At 37.0% G+C, this 20,653-nt stretch overlaps 1 protein-coding gene across 2 annotated transcripts in view; it reads left to right on the forward strand.

Moving 5' to 3' along the window:
- Window positions 1–20,653, forward strand: part of ITPR2 (inositol 1,4,5-trisphosphate receptor type 2) — a 467,499-nt gene that overhangs the window by 224,154 nt on the left and 222,692 nt on the right. For both annotated transcript variants that reach the window (XM_046685544.1, XM_046685537.1), the window contains exons 33-34: window positions 9,507–9,635; window positions 10,863–10,983. In XM_046685544.1, the coding sequence (XP_046541500.1) occupies window positions 9,507–9,635; window positions 10,863–10,983 (250 nt within the window). The remainder of the gene's footprint in view (window positions 1–9,506; window positions 9,636–10,862; window positions 10,984–20,653) is intronic.

Raw genomic sequence — 20,653 nt, forward strand, 5'->3', positions numbered from 1 at the left:
GCTCTCCTTCAGAGTGTTTAATGAGAGCCCCCTGTGATCTACATTCCAGTTCAGCTAAATTGCTGTTTGTAGAGCAGAAGTGCTTTTCCTTGCCTTTATAATTGGTTGCTGTTTCAAAAGCTAGGGGATTTGTGTCATTATTAGAAAGCACATGGAGGTGAGTGGGCTGTGGTCAATGTTAGCCTCATACTATATTTTTTCTTTTAAAGATGTTCCCAATTTTGCTATCAATTTCAGGATTCTCTAATGGCCAATAGTACTCTAAGAGATGTATTGGCAGAATGAAATTAGACTAAGAAATAACTTAGAGGCACCCCTAACCCACTGTCATGTCATTGTCCCATCAATCACTGCTTAACAAGACAAATCAGAGTATTTCCTTTTCAGATAGATCACTTAAGCCATTCTCTCCCTTTACTTAGCTTACCAGATGGGTAGAAAGTAGGAGTAAAGGTAAAATTTATATGTACTTTGAAACACACTTTCCAAGTTCTTTAATTTGGTAGGATTGAATAGGTTTTCTTTGCTTGATGATTTGATTCTATAATTTTCTTGACTTTCTTAAGTTGAACGAGCCATTGAAAAGTCTCATTTTTAAGAACTTCTTTTCATGTGGCCTCATTAGCTAGCATTGCAGGGAAGTGAAGAGTATATTCTATAAATCTTATTCTTCATGTAGCACCTTTCCTTCAGTTGTAATTCTATTTTTCTCCTCAACTTTCATGCTGAATTGTAATGATGGTGCCCACTTGGAATGAACACTTGTTTGACTCTTCTCGAATGATGTTTGGTTGGAGCCTGTCCTGCATCGTACTTTCTGCTCTTCAGATCATTGGCAGCATTTATCATAGTTGGTCAGTTTCTTTTTGAAACACTTCTTCCCTTAGGCCCCAGGACATCAGTCTCGCTCTTTTTGCTTCCCACCTCATTGCCACTCCTTCTTAGTCTCCTTTGCTGCTCCCTCTGAATCTTCCCAGCTTCTTAATATTGGAATGTGCCAGGTGCAAACCTTAGACTTGCTGCCTTCTCTTGGGGAGAAGTCTACAATCTCTTGCTTGCTGATCTCATCCACTCGCCTAACTTTAATACCAGGCTGATTGAAGCTTGGACCCTTCCCTGATGTCCAGTCTCACATATCCAACTGCCTACATGATATCTCCACTTGGCGTATCCAGCCTCACACTCTTCATTCACTCCCATGTCTCACTCCCTTTCAAGTCTTTTGCGTCTCAGTAAATGGCTTTTCCGTTATTCAACCTAGGCATTCAGGAAAAAACCTTGGTGTTGTCTGTTAACTTTATTTTCTTACACTCTAAATCCAGTCCTTTGGCAAATTCTGCAAGCTCTAACCTTAAAATGCCAAAAATATGACTACTTCTGAATACTTGCATCACTACGACCCTGCTCCTAGGTACCGTTAACTCTCATCTGGATTATTGCAATAGCCTCAGAACCTGTTGCTCTGCTTCCACTCTTCCCCCTGCCTCCATCTTTTCTCCGTACAGCAGCCAAATGATTTAAAAAGAGAAGAAGGAGAAGAATGTTGGTTCAGGTCACTCCTTTGCTCAGATTCTTCCCAGAGTAAAACCCCTAGATGATTGGGCCTCTCCCCTGCCCACCGACCCTTCCCCACGTCCTCTTATTCTCCTCCTGGCCAGCTCGCTGTTACATCTAGTGGCTTCTTTGCTGATCCTCACATATCCCAGACATACTCCAATCACAGCACCTTTACACCTGTGGCATGCCCTCCTCCCCCAGGGATCTTCCTGACTTCTTTCAGTTCCCTGCCTAGTCTTCAGAGAGGCCTTCAGTGACCACTCTATGTCAAGTAGCCACACCTTCCCTCTGTCTCCTCTTCACTTGCTTTTTTTTTCTTTGTAGAACCCCACTTGACATTTTTATATGTATTCGTGTTTGTTTCTACTGAAACAAATGAAGGGCAAGGACTTTGTCTGTTAGGTTCACCACTGCATACCTGATCTAGGACAGTGTCTCACACACAGTGGCTACTCAGTAAGTATTTGTGGAATAGGTAAATAAATGTCAACTCAAGGGGCCGGTTCCCATGGCCATGTAGTTAAGTTTGTGCTCTCCGCTTCGGCGGCCCAGGGTTTCGCTGGTTCCGATCCTGGGCGTGGACATGGCGCTGCTTGTCAGGCTATGCTGAGGCGGCTTCCCATGTGCCACAACTAGAAGGATCCACAACTAAAATTATACAGCTGTGTACTGGGGGGATTTGGGGAGAAAAAGCAGAAAGAAAAAAAATGTCAAGTTAAAAATATTTAAGAGGTGAATTTGAAGACAAAGTAAGTGTGGTCTTAGCATAGAATTAAGTAGGCATATCAATGGAATGAAATAAGTAGCCAGAAACAGATTTTTACATACGTCAGCTATTAACATATAGTAAAGAAATTGTCACCCATTAGTAGGGAAGTGATTGGTCATTTCCAGGGATGAGCAAACTTTTTCTATAAAGAGCAAGATAGTTAATATTTCATCTTTTCAGGCCATATCACAACTGTTCTAGCAATTACTAACGGGAAAGGAGCCGTAGATGAATGGATACGGCAAGATGTGACTTATGGGTTATTGTTTGCCCACCTCTGGATTATTAAATTAATCATATAAACTCCATGGGGTAGTGATTTTTGTATTTTTTTTTTTTTCACTGATGGATCCCAGGTACATAGAACATTCTTAGCATGGAATAGGCAGTCAACAAAAATTGTTGATTTGAACTAAATCAAAATGACATTTGAGGACACTGGTTATTTGGGGTGAAATGAGCTCAGCTATTAACGTAACATCACATAATAGTATAAATTGCAGTGGATTTTAGAGGTAAATATGAAATGATAAAGATGGATGGAAATGTAGGTGGAGATCTGTTTTTGAATGAGAAAGTTCTTTTTAAGCATAAAAGCAATGGATGAAATTGGCTAAGGAAAGCAATAGACATTTAGCTATTTGAAAATTTAAAACTTAAGTACATAAAAACATCGTACATAGAAATAAACGACATCAAAATAGAAAAAGTTACTATACCTCTTAAAAAAGGCTAATAACCTTTACATAAACAACTTATATGTATATTAAGTAAAACACTAACAATCTAATAATAAAATGTGCAAAATCCAGGCATTGATGATTTATAGAGGAAGAAATACAAGTAAATGCCTGAAAAAAGTCAACTGTTAAAAATTATTTAAAAATACAAAGGAAAATAAGATCCAATTTCCAGCTATCAATGTTCTAAGAGTAAAAAGATATAAGTAAAAAGATAATATTAAATGTTGGTCCACATACCTTGCTGATGAGAGTATAAATTTATGTCATTTTTCTGAAAAGCGTTTTGGTAATACACTAAAAAATACCTTCAGGGGCTGGCCCGGTGGTGTTGTGGTTAAGTTTGTGCACTCCGCTCTGGCGGCCTGGGGTTCACAGTTTTGGTTCCTGGGCGCAGACCTAGCACTGCTCATCAATCCACGCTGTGGTGGCATCCCACATAAAATAGGGGAATATTGGCACAGATGTTAGCTCAGCAACGATCTTCCTCAAGTAAAAAGAGGAAGATTGGCAACAGATGTTAGTTCAGGGCCAATCTTCATCACAGACAAACAAACAAAATCCTTCATACTTTTTAACATGTCAAGTAACTTACTTTCCAAGAATCTATCCTCAGGAAATAATTAGAAATGATATCAAGGATTTATGGTCAAAGAGGTTCAACATGCTTTTATAATAATATAGAGTAGGAAATAATTTAAATATTTAGTAATAGAGAAAGGGTTCAGTAAATTATGATATATCCATAAGATTGATTTTAAAGAGTCCCTGAGATTATTTTTTGAGGATTTTTAATAGTGTGAGAAGTACTGATGATTGAATGATGAGTATAAAAAGGAGAATACAAAACTGACTATCCAGAATATTTCAACTGTGTAAAATATATATGGCAGAGCAAAAAGATTAGAAGAAAAGATTCCAAGATGTTAACGTGGTTTTATCTGGATTTTAGGATTACGGATAATTTTTGTTTTCCATTTTGTATTTTCCTATATTTTTTTCAGGGTTCCTACAATTAATATATATTGATGTTAAGAAAAATATTATCTTCTTAAAAAATGAATTTAGAATTCTAAGAAAGCCAATTGAGCGTATGGGCAGATGACTCATGTAAAAGGATATAAAAAGCAAATGTTTGGAAAGTTTTGGCCTTATGAATAAAGCAATGCAAATTAAAGTAAATATGTGATATCACTTCAAATATTTAAAGGAACATTTTTACTGTCTATGAGGAATACAAAAATGATCCTTAGGATTTGTATTCCTTGGTCTCTATGATCAAGAGTATGTTACTGGCCCTAGAGTTATTGTATCCTGTAGGGTAACAAATTGCCACGTTAAAATTTAAATTTGGTAAAATTAGGTAAAATGAAAAATCGAGTCCCTCAGAAGCACCAGCCACGTTACAGGTGCTCAGTGAGCGTGCACGTCTAGTGACTACTGTGTTGGACATCACAGATATAGAAGATTTCCGTCACTGCAGAACGTCCTCGTAGACAATGCTGCTCTAGCATATGATAACTTATTTCACCAAATCTATCGTCTTTGGAAGAGTAGCAGTCCCTTTTAGGGCAGAAGAGAGAAGGCACATCTTATATGCAAGGAGAGAAATGTCAGACATAATTATGTCTAGAAATTTCACTTAAGGTTTGTTTTTTCAACAAATGCTTTGAAATACCTACTATGTGCTGAGGTGCTGCATGTGCAGTGGTGAGCAAGTCAGACGGGTTCCTGGTGTCCAGGGACTTACATTCTGCTGGTGGAAACAGATTTTTACCAGCTCTTCCCCCAACACCTCCAGGGCTGTTTCCTCACTTCCTTCAGTTCCTGTTAAAATGTTGCCTTATACAGAGATGTACCCCAAGCCATTTAAATAAAACGGTAGTCCTTGACCACACCCACTCCTCCTGCAGCATTCTCTGTACTGCTGGCCCATCTTAATTTTTCTCTAGAGTCTATTATTTGCTCTATTTTTACCAATTATATTATATATTTATTAATTTGGCTATTGTGTGTCTCTCTTGGTTGGAATAAGGGCTGTAATAGAGTAGGGACTCTGTTTAGTTTGGTTCACTGTTCTAACTCCTAATCCAATATTTAATTTTCCTTTAAAAATTTATGTCCCTAAGTGATAGTTCATGAAATTTGACAAATATATAGTAAAACTCATCTGGAAGTGGAAGAGGACAACTATTTCAAAAGGTGGATTTTTTCCCCTCGGAAAAGATAATGATGGTGGACTTATTTTTCACGTTGTAAAACCATTGAAAATCATTTCATTCTTATAGAGTTGGATTAAAATATTTTTAACATAATGGTGTATGGAGTGATTTTGGGGGAAATTTAAATAGTTATTGGTGACATACTGTAAGACAAACCTCAAGTAACCTAAGAGTGAGGCAAGAAATCACTATTCAGTAATGTTTCGAGGACAGTTGGAGATCAATACAGGACAAAATTAATCCAAATCCATAAATCAGGTCATCTACAGCAGCAAATTCCAGAGAGCTTAAGGAGTTAAATAGGAGTCAAGATGTATAAGGGATGGAAGAAGGACTCCAACAAAAAACCAGAACAAAAATGGATAGAATATCATTTTCTTTTCTGAAATAGGTTTTTTTTCTTCTTTATATTAAATAAATGGAAATAATCTAAATAAAAAATAGTGCCTGAATGCTAATAACAACTGTTTTATACAATGAATTGTGTAACAAAGTGCATATTCTAAATAAAGAGTCAGAATGTGAAAATATATGTGCCACAGCAACCAAAAAGTGCTTATTCTGAAGAATATGTTAAACTGATACATAAGCTATCAGTCATTATCCAGGTTTCATTTAAAGTGGTTTGAATTGTCTATACATGACAAAATATAGGCATGAAATGATTACATGAGAAGTGCCCAGCCTTGTTAGCAATGTCAGAACTGCAAAATAAAATAACTTTTAGGTATCATTAAATTGGCAAAAATGATAATTTGCACATAAGAGCAGTCAGTTTCAGCAGGAAACAGGTGGCACACTTCAAGAGATATGGCAGGGTTAAAGGGATCAAGAAGGGACAGAGGAGTGCTCAGGAATTGGGAACAATGCAAAAGCTGTTTCCACCCCAGGCCTGGAGGGGCAAGGGGAGTGCCAGTGTTACTGGAGCCCAGAGAGAATTTGGACACTGCAGAAGGACTCCAGCAGGAGCTGTACCCAGAGATGCAGATGCTGCTAAAGCCTCAGCAAGGAGAAGGAGATGGGGATGGAGGCAGAGACAGAGTAGGTACCTGCCTGCTTTCTCTTCCACTCTGATCTCCTGCCAGGGCCTCGCATCAGCTGAATCCAAACGAAGCCTGGAAACAAGAGGTAGTTGGTGGTAATGAGAGAACATCCTATGTATCCACAGATAGGTTGTTAATAGCATTGTAAATTTGTTATTTCAGAGCATCAGCCCAGCAAGTAGTATAAAACTGTCTGTATCCCCTCATCCCGTGATTCTTCTTTTGATGAAATATACTAAAAACATCCAAAAGTAAAAATAATAATTTTGTACAATTCCTTATAACAGGAAAAGAAAAAAAGGAATCACATAAAATACTAGCAAGAAGGAAATAACTAGGAAAATGATTTGTATTTTTGGTTATGTATACCTCAACTCATTCCAAAAATGGATTATAGTATGGTGCTTTAGTATAGTATGATATGGTGCTGACGTATAGTATAGTGCTTTAGAATGATGGAATAAATATAGCCTTTTAACACTTTTAAAGTGTTTAGATAATGACAGTACATGAGAATGTTTTATAGGAAATAATGGTATGTAAATAAAGTGTGCAAACAGATTGAAACTTTGAAAATAAATATATTACACATAAAATGTTAATATGATGTAATTTTTTTGAGCCACTTTCCATCTTTATTGGAAAGAGGCAGTAAAAATAAATAAATAAAAGACAGGTTAAAGAAATATTATTTACTGAGTTCTCTTTTTCCTGAAAAGTTTGAAAGTATTTTAATAAGAAAGATGGCTTCTTACATCTCTTGCCTATCCATTACATTACAGTGTAGGATGCAAGGCTCTAGAGGTAAAAATGGTATCATTCATATGGGGCAGAAAAAATATCTTAAAAAAATTATTTGAATTTCTTATCCAAATGAATTGAGGAATAGGCTCCACATAGTCTTGAAAACCCAGACTGTTCATTACTCAGGATTTTCAGGAAAGCCTTTATCTAGAAATAGATTACTTTTATTAATCTAATATAATAGATTTTTAAATTTTTAATAGTTAATAAAAATAAACTTTTATTAAAAGTAAATAATTACTGTTATTAAAAAGTAAATAGATTACTTTTATTTGATGGAAGCAAATTTCTGGGTGGTTTTTTAGCAAATGTCCAGGTTCAGGTAATGCAGCCTGATACCATAATAGCTCCAGAGAGCCCCACACAATTGTATGAAATGTCACTGGATGAGGAAGAAAGTTATTTGGGCTGGTTATGGTGGAATTGGTCTGCTGCCTTTTCAACTTGAGTATGTTTTTATCCTACATATCAGAAAATTTCACTATAAAAGCCAGTGCTGGAAGGACACTAAACAAAATAAATCCCACTTCATATCCATCATGAGAAAATCAATTTTATATTATTTCTAGGACCACATTAAATTTTAGTCCTAGGTTAGAGGTCTAAATATAGCTGAGGCCAAAGTTAACCTAAAACAAAATGAGTCCTTTCTTATTCTTTCATTTTTTAAAGATTTATTGTCATCACAAATCTTCTTTTCTTCTTCTTTTTCTCCCCAAATCTTCCCCAGTACATGGTTGTATATTCTAGTTGTAGGTCGTTCTGGTTGTGCTATGTGGGACGCAGCCTCAGCATGGCCTGGTGAGTGGTGTCATGTCCGCACCCAGGATCCGAGCCAGTGAAATCTTGGGCCACCAGAGTCAGCGCGAGGACTTAACCACTCGGCCCGGGGCCGGCCCCTATTCTTTCATTTTTAAAATTAATTGATTGATTCATTCATTTCACAAACATCTTTTGAACATCTTGTGTATGCCAGGCACTGTGTTATATGCTGGAACAAGAACGAAAACTAAAAGATTAACTAAGCAATAACTAAAACTGAAAGATTACATAATTTGACATAATATTTTTCCTTTAATTGCACTGTTCCTTGCAATAACTCCATGAGGTTAGTTCTAATACGACCCTGTCAAGCAGGTGTCATTTGATAGATGAGGATAAAGTCAATTGCCCCCCCCCCCCCATGAGAAATGACTTAGAAGCAAAACAAACCCTGTGCTCTTTCTTCTAACTCCATTTGGCAAACACTTGTTATTTTCCAAACTAAAACATTAGGACATATTTGAGAAGGGAGTTTTTTTCCCCTTTTGTGAATTTATTTGTGTGAAAGCTTTTAAAGCAATATCAAATTAAATTAGATTTACTTATTCTTTTGATGAATCACCTTATTGAAAAGAAGAAAAATTATGTAAGAATTTGGAGTGTCTTGGAACATCTGGAACATATGGCCACCATATTTACCGGCCGTAATTGTGTGAAGATTTGAACTTTCTTACTCTACCCTGGTTTTTCAGTCTTTTCTCACACCCTATGCTTTCCCTCTCCCTTTTTATCTTCATGTTTCTTATCTTTTCATCACTCAACTTTTTAAAAATTTGTTTTTAACCATGTATCTTAGCTTTTGCAATTTGTCTACCCTGACATACTTGGGAATTTACAGTTTGTTTAGCAAAAGCACCGATTGCTGCCTCATTTAATCACATGTAAAGATCAGAGCAGGAACCAGGCCTGTGTTCTTTTCTGATTTATCCTCAGCTCTAGCATTATATCACCTTGCTTAACCTACCCTGAGAAGAAAGCACACAGAGCTACTCTTTTGTGCTTCCCAGATAATCTGTGGACGAAAAAGTCAAAGTTGTTGGAAAGTTTTATTTTCTTTTAGCTTTCTGTTGTACTGTCCAGATGTTTTCTGTGTTTGCATGCTCCAGTTTGGGCCAGGTATGTATTATAAGTGAAAATGTGTAGAGATATAAACTACCATCAATCACGTTCACTACTTTCTTATAAGAACTGTTTCCTCTTTGATTTCCTCACATTGAATGGAAAAGTGTTTTCCAGCAAAGCCAAACTTGGGGATGGAGGGAGAAGGTGGGTGTGCAAAAGTAGAGAGAAGTGGTGCGGGAAGAAGAAGCCGGAGTCTGACCGAATTCTGGTCCAAGGATGAAATGACAATAAAACTTAAAGGAGAAGCTACTGCAGAATGATACAATTTTAATGGATTTTAGGCAGAAATGTGTCTATTTAAAGTAACTTTAAAAAGCAGAAGAAACATTATAAACAATATCAGGATAATTTTTTAGAATATTACAGTGTTGAGTTATAATTCAAAGATGTGATAAAATGTATTGAGTTGTTTTATTTTTCTTTCCAGGTTTGCAATACAACCACAGACAGGAAACACGCAGACACCTTCTTGGAGAAGTGTGTTACTGAGTCAATAATGAACATTGTGAGCGGTTTCTTTAATTCTCCTTTTTCAGACAACAGTACCAGCCTCCAGGTAACTTAAACACATGAATACAAACCATTCTGCTGCACAGAATTTATTTACCTTATTTGAGTGAGAAAAAACTTTAATCTGGTCAAGGAAGTCACTTCCTATACTTCTGAAGATCACTCTTCTCTCATATTATTTACTATTAACCCCTTCTGAGTTTACCAACTTTATTTTAAATAAAGAGGACTTATCTTCAAGTAGAATTATTCTTCCTCTCCCTCTAAGCATAACAGGAACTTTTATATCTGTATATTGACTATTTGCCAAGTGTTGAAATGAATGATACGATTCTTTAAATGGGTAGGCATTTTGACTCAATAATTCTACTTTAGTAATTTATCCTCAAAAAATTAGCAAGGATTTATATACTAAGATTTTCATTCAAGGGTTTATAATACTTTACAATTGATGTCAACTGTAAATGTCCACAAATAGGGGAATCTCTAAATAAATTATGGTATAACTGTAGCATGGTTTATTACATAGCAAGTAAAAACTATGTTTTAAAAGAAATATTGATGACTAAGGAAAATGATCATGAAGTAATATTAAGTGAAATGGCCGCAGAATTGCATTATAGTATCATCCAAATTTGTGTGTGTAAAGATATGTGCATATATATGTAGAAAAACTCAGGAAGTAAATATCTTCAAAATGTTGGTACTGATTCTCCCTACGTGGTAGGATTATTGGCAATTTTCCTTTCTGCAGTTCCCAAATATTCTACAGTGATTGTGTATTATCAAAATGTAATTTCAATTATACTTTCTTTAGAGAAAACTTTTAAACTATTAGATAAAACCATATGAAATTGTTTTTGTAGGTCAAAATTGTTGTCTCCTCTACTTGAGCATCATATGAAACCAAAACATTCAATCAGTCAAACAAACAAATAAACCCAGAACACCTGCTCTATTTATGCTTGGAAATAAGCCACAGATTATAAAAAATTTACTTACATTTATGTCATTGGCTACAAGAAATGCCATGTTTTTCTGATTAGGAATATAGTTGAAATGTAAATAATCAGTTTTTTATAGTATCTGGCACAGTGCCTGTCATGAAGTGGGTAGGTAATAAGTGTTTGTTGAATGAGGTATTCTTTAAATAGCCCTGAAACTCACAAGACTGGACTGTATTTTCTTTGGATGAGCCTTTTTGACAATGCGTGGATACCACATCAGGAGTGTTAATGGTTTAGCGGCCTATTTTTGTACTCTCTGTTTTCAGACACATCAGCCAGTTTTTATTCAGCTCCTACAGTCTGCCTTCAGAATTTACAATTGCACTTGGCCAAATCCGGCGCAGAAAGCTTCGGTGGAGTCCTGTATCAGAACTTTGGCTGAAGTGGGTAAGTCAGAATGTCGGATTTTACTTATTTTCACATCTTGTTAAAGAAATTGGGCTTTTGCACGTTTTCAGTTTACAGCTTAATAAGAAAGCAGGTATGGTTTCTGTAAATCTGAAGAGCAATGATCAGCAAACGACTCTGAACTTTGCATACTTTTTGGGAGGTGAATATAATTATTGTATTTCTTTTTTAAAAATATTTGAAAATTGGGGCCGGCCCCGTGGCCGAGTGGTTAAGTTCACGTGCTCTGCTGCGGCGGCTCAGGGTTTCGCCGGTTTGGATCCTGGGGGTGGACATGGCACCACTCTTCTGGTCACATTGGGGCAGCGTCCCACATGCCACAACTAGAAGGACCTGCAACTAAGATATACAACTATGTATGGGGGTGATTTGGGAAGAAAACGCAGGAAAAGAAAAAAAGAGAAAGAATATTGGCAACAGTTGTTAGCTCAGGTGCCAATCTTTAAAAAAATTTTTTTTAATGTATTTATTTACTTATAGTTTTTAATCATTATAATTTCTAAACTTAAATTTAATATTGCATATGGCACTTTAATATAGCTCAGTAAGATTTTACAGGAGTGAGTTTAGTTTATCTCTGATTTCTTTATGGAATTGTCTTGTCTATTAAGTAACCTTACTTAGTAGCCTTACTTATTGAGACCTTCATAGGGCAGTCGGACTTTTTGAGGGATTTTTAGTTTTCCAATTTTGTTTAAATCCATCAGTATTTATTGAAGGTCTATTGTATATAAAAGGCTTCAGAAATTACAAATGAAATAGAAGCAAGGAGATTATAGCTGAGGGGAGGTTAGTAGATTCTATAAAGAGTTTCTCATAGATTCCTCTTTTCTTTTCTTTTCTGTTTTGAAGTTAATTAGGGCCATCCGACAGATGGCAGAGGGGAGGAGGGAAAAGAATAAACTTTGCTGGACTTAAAAAAACAAACAGAGGGGCTGGCCTGGTGGTGCAGTGGTTAAATTCGCATGTTCTGCTTTGGTGGCCTGGGGTTCACCAGTTCGGATCCCTGGTGTGGACCTATGCACCACTTGTCAAGTCATGCTGTGGCAGGAGTCCCACATATAAAGTAGAGGAAGATGGGTGAAGATGTCAGCTGAGGGCCAGTCTTCCTCAGCAAAAAGAGGAGGATGGGTGGCAGATGTTAGCTCAGGGCTAATCTTCCTCAAAAAAAAAAAAGGAAAGAAAAAAACAAACAGAGGAGCTTGACCATTCTGTCAGCTAATGGTGGTTCTGCAGGCAGTGGGGAGGGCAGCTTGTAGTGTGTTTCATCACCACTGCTGTTTATTCAGTGCTCACCATGTGCATTTGTAAGCAGTTTACTTGCATTATCTCATTTAATCCTTAGATAGGTTCTTTGATTATTTACATTTTACAGTTGAGGAAACAGAATTATCTAGGCAACTTGGCCAGGGTTATAGTTATGTTCAGTAAATATTCGATAAATGAATATATGATTTAACTAATTAATGACCATTCAAAATTTTTTCAGTCTTTTCCTCCATCTGCAATTTGACCTAAGTGATTTTATATTAACAAAATTTAGTGACTGCTCAATTTTAATTTAAATAAATGAAATCGAGTTATAACCCAAGATGATCAATTGGAAATTATTAGAACTAAGAGACTTCATAGAGTTCATCTAGGTGATTAATTATAAATAAGTATTAAACTAGACAGATTTTCTGTGTACCAAAAGGAAGCAGAGCATATACTGTGAGAAAGACATTATTCACAGTAGCAATAAAAATATTAAATACTTAAGAGAAAACAAGAAACATGAGAGAATATTGTATTACTATTTTGAGGGATATAAAAAATTTTAATAAATGGAAGGATGTACTATTCCTGGATTGAAAAATTCAGTCTATAAGGATGTGGGTTCTCCTCAAATAAACTAATGATTTTAATGCTTCCACACCGGGGACCCCTGCTTCGCATGCGTCCTCCTCTTCTCACAGTGCACTTGGGCTTAGGTACCCCATGTGGGGCCACACCTCACAAGGATGCGTCCTCTGGCAGCTTAGCCTCTCACACCCTCCTATGGAGGCATCTTCTTCTTCCCGCATAGGCTCCCACCGTCTCCCTCAGGCTGCTACTCTGAGGGACGTCCTCTCCACCCGGCTTGGCCTCTTACTTTCTGTGCTGGGTCACTCGTTCATGTGAATACCCTTGTCACCTTTGACACCCCATGCCAGGCTGTCTCCCAACGTGGACGCCCTCCTTAACCCATTTAAATTCTGATTCTCCACTCCAGGCAGCCTCCTACACAGGCACCTTCCGCTCCTTTTTGGGCTTGAGCCCTCTGGACGCCTCGCCTCCTTGTGCATCTCTTTCCCAGCGCTGACACTTAACTTTGCTCTGCTCCTGCTGAAGGTTTTAGGACTGAATGGTTAAAGAAGGGAAGAGAAAAAATAAAGGAAGAGGGCACAATATATACTGTGTAAAAAATAAAGAAGGACACAAAAGAGAACCTAATTCTTGTTTTAGAAAGATACACATAGCAAACTGTCCAGAAGCCTATAAATAAAATATTCACATTGCTTATCTCTGAGTGGTGGAATTTTAGATGAATCTGGTTCTATTGTTCATGCTTTTATCTAACTTCTAGGTTTTTAATAATATACTTCTCAAGTGATAATAAAATAGTACCAAAAGCATTTTTATTTGGACCAAGTCAGCTGGGAAATATAGTAATCCTCACAAGATAAAATCCAAAGGAAAAGCAAAGAAATGTGATGATGTTATTTTTTGCATAGGAATGCATTATCTTAGCTGCCAAGTGTATTTCTATATTTTTCATTTTAAGGCAGTCTCCTCTCTTCCTGCTTTTCTTCCTTCTTTCTCTCTCTCCACCACTTCTTCCTCCTCCTCCTTTTTCTCCTCTTGCATCTTTTTGTCCTCCTCTTCCTCCCTTAGTATTTAGCAAATGCAGTGAGGGAAACAGCAGTTGGCCCTACCCAGAGCATAGAGGGTGTGCTGTTCGTAAGACTTAAAAATCGAGAGATGAAGAACTTGGAGCCACAAGTGAGATTCCATGTGGTACTTTCCATCTGCGTTCCAACATCAGTGGATTCCTCGTGTAGTCAGACCAGTTCTTGCATAGCAGGATGGCAGAGCTTTGGGGGTTTAAATAGCCACTGAAGGCATGTTAGTCTGAAGATATCTTTTATTTCTAAGGTATAAGCTTTTGTTTTCTCCCGTTTTCTATGCTAGCCAAAACCTTATGATTTAACAGGAAATTTTAGTTCCTTTTTTGCATGCGATAAGGACATGTGTGATAGGAAGTCTAAAAAAGTAATTATATGTAAGGGTATAATCAAGGTGGATTTGGAAAAGTGATGTTTTGGTGTAAAATCTCAGTTTTTATCTTTGTGAGAAGGCATGTTTTCTGTCTCTTCCTTGTTTGTCCTTTCCATCCGAGTTATGAAGCTCTGGAAATTTTATCCCCACTGTTGCTCTCCATTTGTACCTCTCCTGCCCTCCCCTCCATTAAGGCCTGGTGTAACTCCTCCTCATTTCCCTCTTGGACCACTGTAGCAATTCACTGTTCTCTCCTTCTTGCTTTCCTCGCTGAAATAAATCTGCCCAGAATAATCTTCTTGAAATTCTCTCTCTTGTTTTAAAAACATCAACAACAAACTCCCCAGCCTTCAGCAGCGTCCCTTTGTCTAACAAATGAAGGATGGATTCCTTATTGTAACATTTGTGGCCTCCACGACACAGCTCTGCCTTCCTTTTTTGACCTTGTTGTTCACAGGTTCCCACACGTCCCCTGTATGACAGCAAACTTAGCTATTATGCCCTGTGCATTGCTCATATTATAACTTTCTCTCTCTTTCTCTGTTTCTTTCTTTCTCTGATTTCCACCATTGCCACCTCTCAGCATCTTTTTTATTACTCACATTGTTTTTGGTTCAAATTCCTCCATAAAAGCTATTCTTGACTCTCATATCCAGATCTGAGCTCATCCCCATTTGACCACTTACGCTTTTCTTACGGTCTTCATTTTATCTTAGCTTGTATCATTCTAAGTCCTCATCTTTTCCCCTCTGTTAGATTTTGAGGGACAGTGACTATGAAGTGCTGTCACAAAGGCATTAATAGAAAGCTATTGACTAGGATGAAGAAGGTGAAAAGCAAATCCTGCTTTGTGATGGTTAGACCACATCTTTTTTTCTTGGTGGATGCTGTTCATCGAAACATAAATAACCAAAAGGAAACACATTAGGAAATGAGCATCCGTGGTAATGAAAGGGATGTCGGCCCGCTTTACTTGAGTAATGATTGAAAACATTTGAAGTATTTAGATGAAGAAGAGAAATCTGAGGGGGAACATAATAATTACTTTCCAACATTTTGGGGTGAGGACGGACTTCTTTTATAGGCTCCCAGGGATAGGGTTGTAACTAGTACATGGCAGCTGCGAGAGGCACATTTTTGTCCCACTGTAGAGAATAACTATTTCACAATTAGTACTCTTTTAAAGGCTTAGGGATCACATTCGATTCTTCCCTCTTCTTCACTCCCATTGAACACAATGGCAGGTTCTCTTGGTTCCACTGCCAAACGTATCTTTTTTTTTTTTCTCTTGTGTGACACCCTTGTCCAAATTCACCATCATCTGACATGGCTTATGGAAGAGTCTTGGACTGAACTCCCCACCTCCACTCCTGTCCCACTACAGTCCATTTCCTACATGGCAGGTAGAGTGGTCCTAAACTGTAAATCAGATACATCACTCATCTACTTAAAACTCTCCATTGCACTTAAAATTTGTATTCCTTCCCATGGCTTACAAAGCCTTTCATCATCTCAGCTTCCCCTACTTCTCCCAGTTTCCTCTGCCCCGTCCCCCCACATCTTTGCTCCACCCACACTGGCCTACTTTCTGTTTCCCATCTACATCATGGTCTCTCTCGTCTTAGGGCATTTGCACCTGCTATTCCCTCTGTTTGGATCCTCTTCCCTCAGATTATCGCATGCTCAACAGTTACTTGCTCAGTGAAGTGTTCCAGAACATCTCTATGTGGTGACCTAGCTTCTTCCCACCCCTTATCCTATCTTACTCTTTCATTTTCCCCTTAGCACTTATCACTATTTGAAAGCATCTTGTTTCTTTGTTTGTTTATTTTTTGCTTCTCTGTTGTCTGTTTCTCCCATTAGAATGTAAAGTATGAAAGCAGGGGCTTTGCTTTATTCACTGATTGCCAGGGCCTGAAAGTGTCTAGTGCTGACTAAGCAGGTTAACGAGTGTTTGTTGACTGACAATAATCCACGGACTAGATATTTTGCAAATAGTGAAATTTAGGCTTAGAAGGGTTAAATAACTTGCCCAGTTAATAAGTAGTCAAGTTGGGTTTCAAATCCAAGTTTCTCTGAGTATGTAGTTTATACTGTACCTTGTTACCCCAGAAGTCCTATCTTAGGAAGCCCTAACCTATAAACTAGAACTATTGACTTACAGGATAGGGATCTCTCTAAAGTTTTATAATTCAAGTGCAAAATCATTTTTGTGTTTCAGCAACTTTTTAAGACTACGAAGAGGTGCTAAAGTTAACACAATTCAAATACGTAAGAATTTATAATATGAAAAAGAACAAAGTATACATATTTAAGAAAATTATAACAAAATCAAGAGAATACTTTGTTCTTATAAAGCAAATTTTCAGTGCATTTACAAATCGGTAAACACATTTCTGTAAATGTAACTATCTATTATAGTTACATTTGCGTAACATTTTATACTTTGTAAAACACTCTCAGGTACGTTAGCTTAACTCATTTATCACCAAAAATACTTTGTTCATTTCATTGTTTGTACATTGGCTACAAAAGGTAGTAAAAATCGGCAAAAGCGCTTACTAAATCAGCACTTACCTTGCTGAGAACAGCGAGCATTTATTAATATTGGACAGTGTGGTAAACCCTGTGATGTGGATGCTGTTCTTAGTCCCATTTCACAGATGGGGACGTGAGGTTAGTGAGGTTAGCAAGGTTAGGCAGCATGCCCAAGGTCACAGAGGCAGGATCTGAACACTTCTAGACTGACATGCTAGCAGACATTTGTGATGCTCTACTATATATCACAAATCAGTTTAAACAAATATTCCCTGTTTTATACTTTTAAGATAGAAAATGTGGCTCAAGATGTTAATAATGCCCTTCATTAGTTACTGTTCCTCAGTTTACTCATTTACGTGAAATACAATAGCACGTTAGAAGCACTTTGAGAAAAAGCATCCAAGAGTTATTTCTACATTATTTCACTTAAAAAACAATTTCGTTCCATGTGTTTCATAATCTTAAAATGATTTGGGGGGGAGTTAATGTTGGGTACTTTGTTGGCAACATATCTTTTTTCCAAATTGAAATTCTGTAAAATGTCTTTTACAAATGGTTTGAATAATGAATATCAATCTTCGAGCCAATTGTTCCTCCCAAATTTGAACATGTATCAAATATAAACCCTTTGAGAAGAGAAATTGAGTTTCTTTTAAAACAAACATATCTGGGATGTTGTATTTGACTGTACAAAGAGTTTGATATAATACATCCCTCTAATTATGATTTTTTTTTAGATATTTTATTTTTTTTCCTTTTTCTCCCCAAAGCCCCCCAGTACATAGTTGTATATTCTTTGTTGTGGGTCCTTCTAGTTGTGGCATGTGGGACGCTGCCTCAGCATGGTTTGATGAGCAGTGCCATGTCCGCGCCCAGGATTCGAACCAACGACACATTGGGCCCCCTGCAGCGGAGCGCACGAACTTAACCACTCGGCCATGAGGCCAGGCCCTCTCTAATTATGATTTTTTAAAGCTCTACTATTACTTTAAAAAAATTAAATCTGAATAAGTTACAAGATAGGACGAAACCATAAAGTTTTTCACATATTTATTGATTCACTGATTTATAATGATCACTCATTATCTGAAAGACATTATTCTAGTTTGGAGAAATGCAGTCTGTCAAACCATGTTTTCTGCCCTCTGTGAATTTCTGGTACATTGGAGGTAGATATGATATGTACAGAAATGACAAAGCAGAATAAAACTAAGTATCTTATCTGTTACAAAGTTCTAGAGTCTGACACAGTGCCTAGAGCACAGTAGGTACTCAGTGAATATTTATTGCGTGAATAAAATAAATGGATGAATACAAATAAATGAGTGAATATCCTGCTTTTGTCATTGGCTGCATAATATCCTGCTGTGTGCCTACATTCTTTTCTTCCTCCAGTTTTATTGAGAAATATTTGACATACATCACTGTGTAAGTTTTTAGGCATACAGCATTATGGTTTGATTTACATAGATTGTGAAATGATTTTCATAATAGGTTCAGCTCTCATCCATCATCTCATACAGATACAATAAAAAGAAAAGAAACAAGAAAAGAAACGAAAAATTTTTCTCCTTGTGATGAGAACTGTTAGGAGTTATTCTCTTAACTTTCCTATATATCATACAGTAGTGTTAGCTAGTGTCATCATGTTGTACATTACATCCCTAGTACTCATTTATCTTATAATTGGAAGTTTGTACCTTTTGACCACCTTCCTCCAGTTCCCCATTACCCTACGCTCTGCCTCTGGTAATCACATGTCTGATCTCTTTTTCTATGAGTTTCCTTTTTTTTTTTTTTTAAGATTCCACATATAAGTGAGATCTTACAGTATTTGTCTGTCTTTGATTTATTATGCTTAGCATAGCGCCTTCAAGTTCCATCCATGTTGTCACAATGGTTTTTTTATGGCTGATTGATAATTCTGTTGTATATATTTGTACCACGACTCCTTTATCTATAGATCTGTTGACGGACACGTAGGTTGTTTCCATGCCTTGGCTATTTTAAATAATGCTGCTGTGAACTTGGAGAGGGGGCAGGCAGATATCTTTGTGAGTTAGTGTTTTTCTTTCCTTTGAATATATTCCCAGGAATAGAATTGCTGGATCATATGGTAGTTTTATTTTTAATTTTTTGAGGATCTTCCATACTGTTTTCTATAGTTGCTGTACCAATTTACCTCCCCACCAACAGTGCACAATCCTTCCCTTTTCTCTACATCCATGCCAGCATTTGTTATCTCTTTTCTTTTTGATGATGGCCTTTCTAACAGGCATGAGGTAATATCTCAGTGTGGTTTTAATTTGCATTTCTGTAATGGCTAGTGACGTTGAGCATCTTTTCAGGTACCTGTTGTGTGTGTCTATATTCTAATTTAGTTAATCCCATTATTGGATATTTATGTTGTTTCCAATCATTTTGCACATGAGGGAGAATCAGGTAAATACCTAGGAGAAGAATTTCTGGGTATTTTAATTTTGGCAGATACTGTCCTCTGTAGAGATTGTTCAGTTTACATGCCACAGCAATGTAGAATATCTTTCTCCTCGATAATGTGGTGTGTGATCAAATTCTTAGATCTTTGCCAATCTTGTAAGTAAAAATATTATAGTTTTATAAAGATTTTATTTTTTTCCTTTTTCTCCCCAAAGCCCCCCGGTACATAGTTGTATATTCTTTGTTGTGGGTCCTTCTAGTTGTGGCATGTGGGACGCTGCCTCAGCGTGGTTTGATGAGCAGTGCCATGTCCACGCCCAGGATTCGAACCAACAAAACACTGGGCCGCCTGCAGCAGAGCCCGCGTACTTGACCTCTCGACCACTCGGCCACGGGGCCAGCCGCGATATTGTTACAGTTTTAACGTCTGTTTGTCTTTCTATGAGTGAGGGGAAAAAACCTTTCCATATAATTGAGTCATTGGCATTTCCTTTTCTGTAAACTGTCACTTCTTGTGCTTTACTTTTTCTATTTTCTTTTCCTTAATAATTTGAATAGCCCTTTACTTATTAAGAAAATGAGCTCTTTACCTATAAGTAACCGATTTTTGTCTTAATTTTTCATTTTTCATTTGAATTTTTATTTTGTATTTTTGACATGCTGGAATTTATTTTCTTTTAGGTTTTCCTTCATCTTCACAATGATGTTGATCAGTCTGAGATCTTGTTTTTTTAATTTCCATTAAGAATTTTCATGGTTTTAGTTTGTCTGTCTGTCTGTGTGTTTGTTGTGGCTGTTTACAATCTGAGTTGTCTCGAATATATTTAGTTGTAAGATATAAGGTATGGAGTCAACTTTATTTTTTCCAGATGACTAGTCAGGTGTGCCAATACTAGTTCTTGCACAACCCATAAAATTATTGGCAATTAATTGAGAATAGTTTGAGTGCCAAATAGGAAAGATGCATTTCATACTTTTAATGTTGTTCATATTTAAAAACTAGTGCTTCAGCACGGATTTATTCTGGATAGTTTGACATGGCATGACTCTCTGCCCATCCCAGTACACCCTCCTTGTGCACCCACTGTTCTTGTTCTTGTGGGTGTGTACAGCAGGGCTTGACAACCCACCAGGTGTGCTAATTAATGCTTATACTTTCTGTTGCCTTTTCCCTCTACCTGTCAGTTTATCTACTAAGCATTTTTTTTCCGTGGCACCTATCACTGCAATATGTTTGTTCTCAGACATTTGAGTCTAGCAGGTACCATCAGTAATTTTGTCTAATCAAAAAATTCACATAATATTCAGTATTTAATAACTAATAATTAGAAATAGATTTTGATTACATCTTAAAAATCACTGTAAAGAC

This window comes from Equus quagga, chromosome 1 (assembly GCF_021613505.1).
Source record: "Equus quagga isolate Etosha38 chromosome 1, UCLA_HA_Equagga_1.0, whole genome shotgun sequence".
NCBI lineage: Eukaryota > Metazoa > Chordata > Mammalia > Perissodactyla > Equidae > Equus > Equus quagga.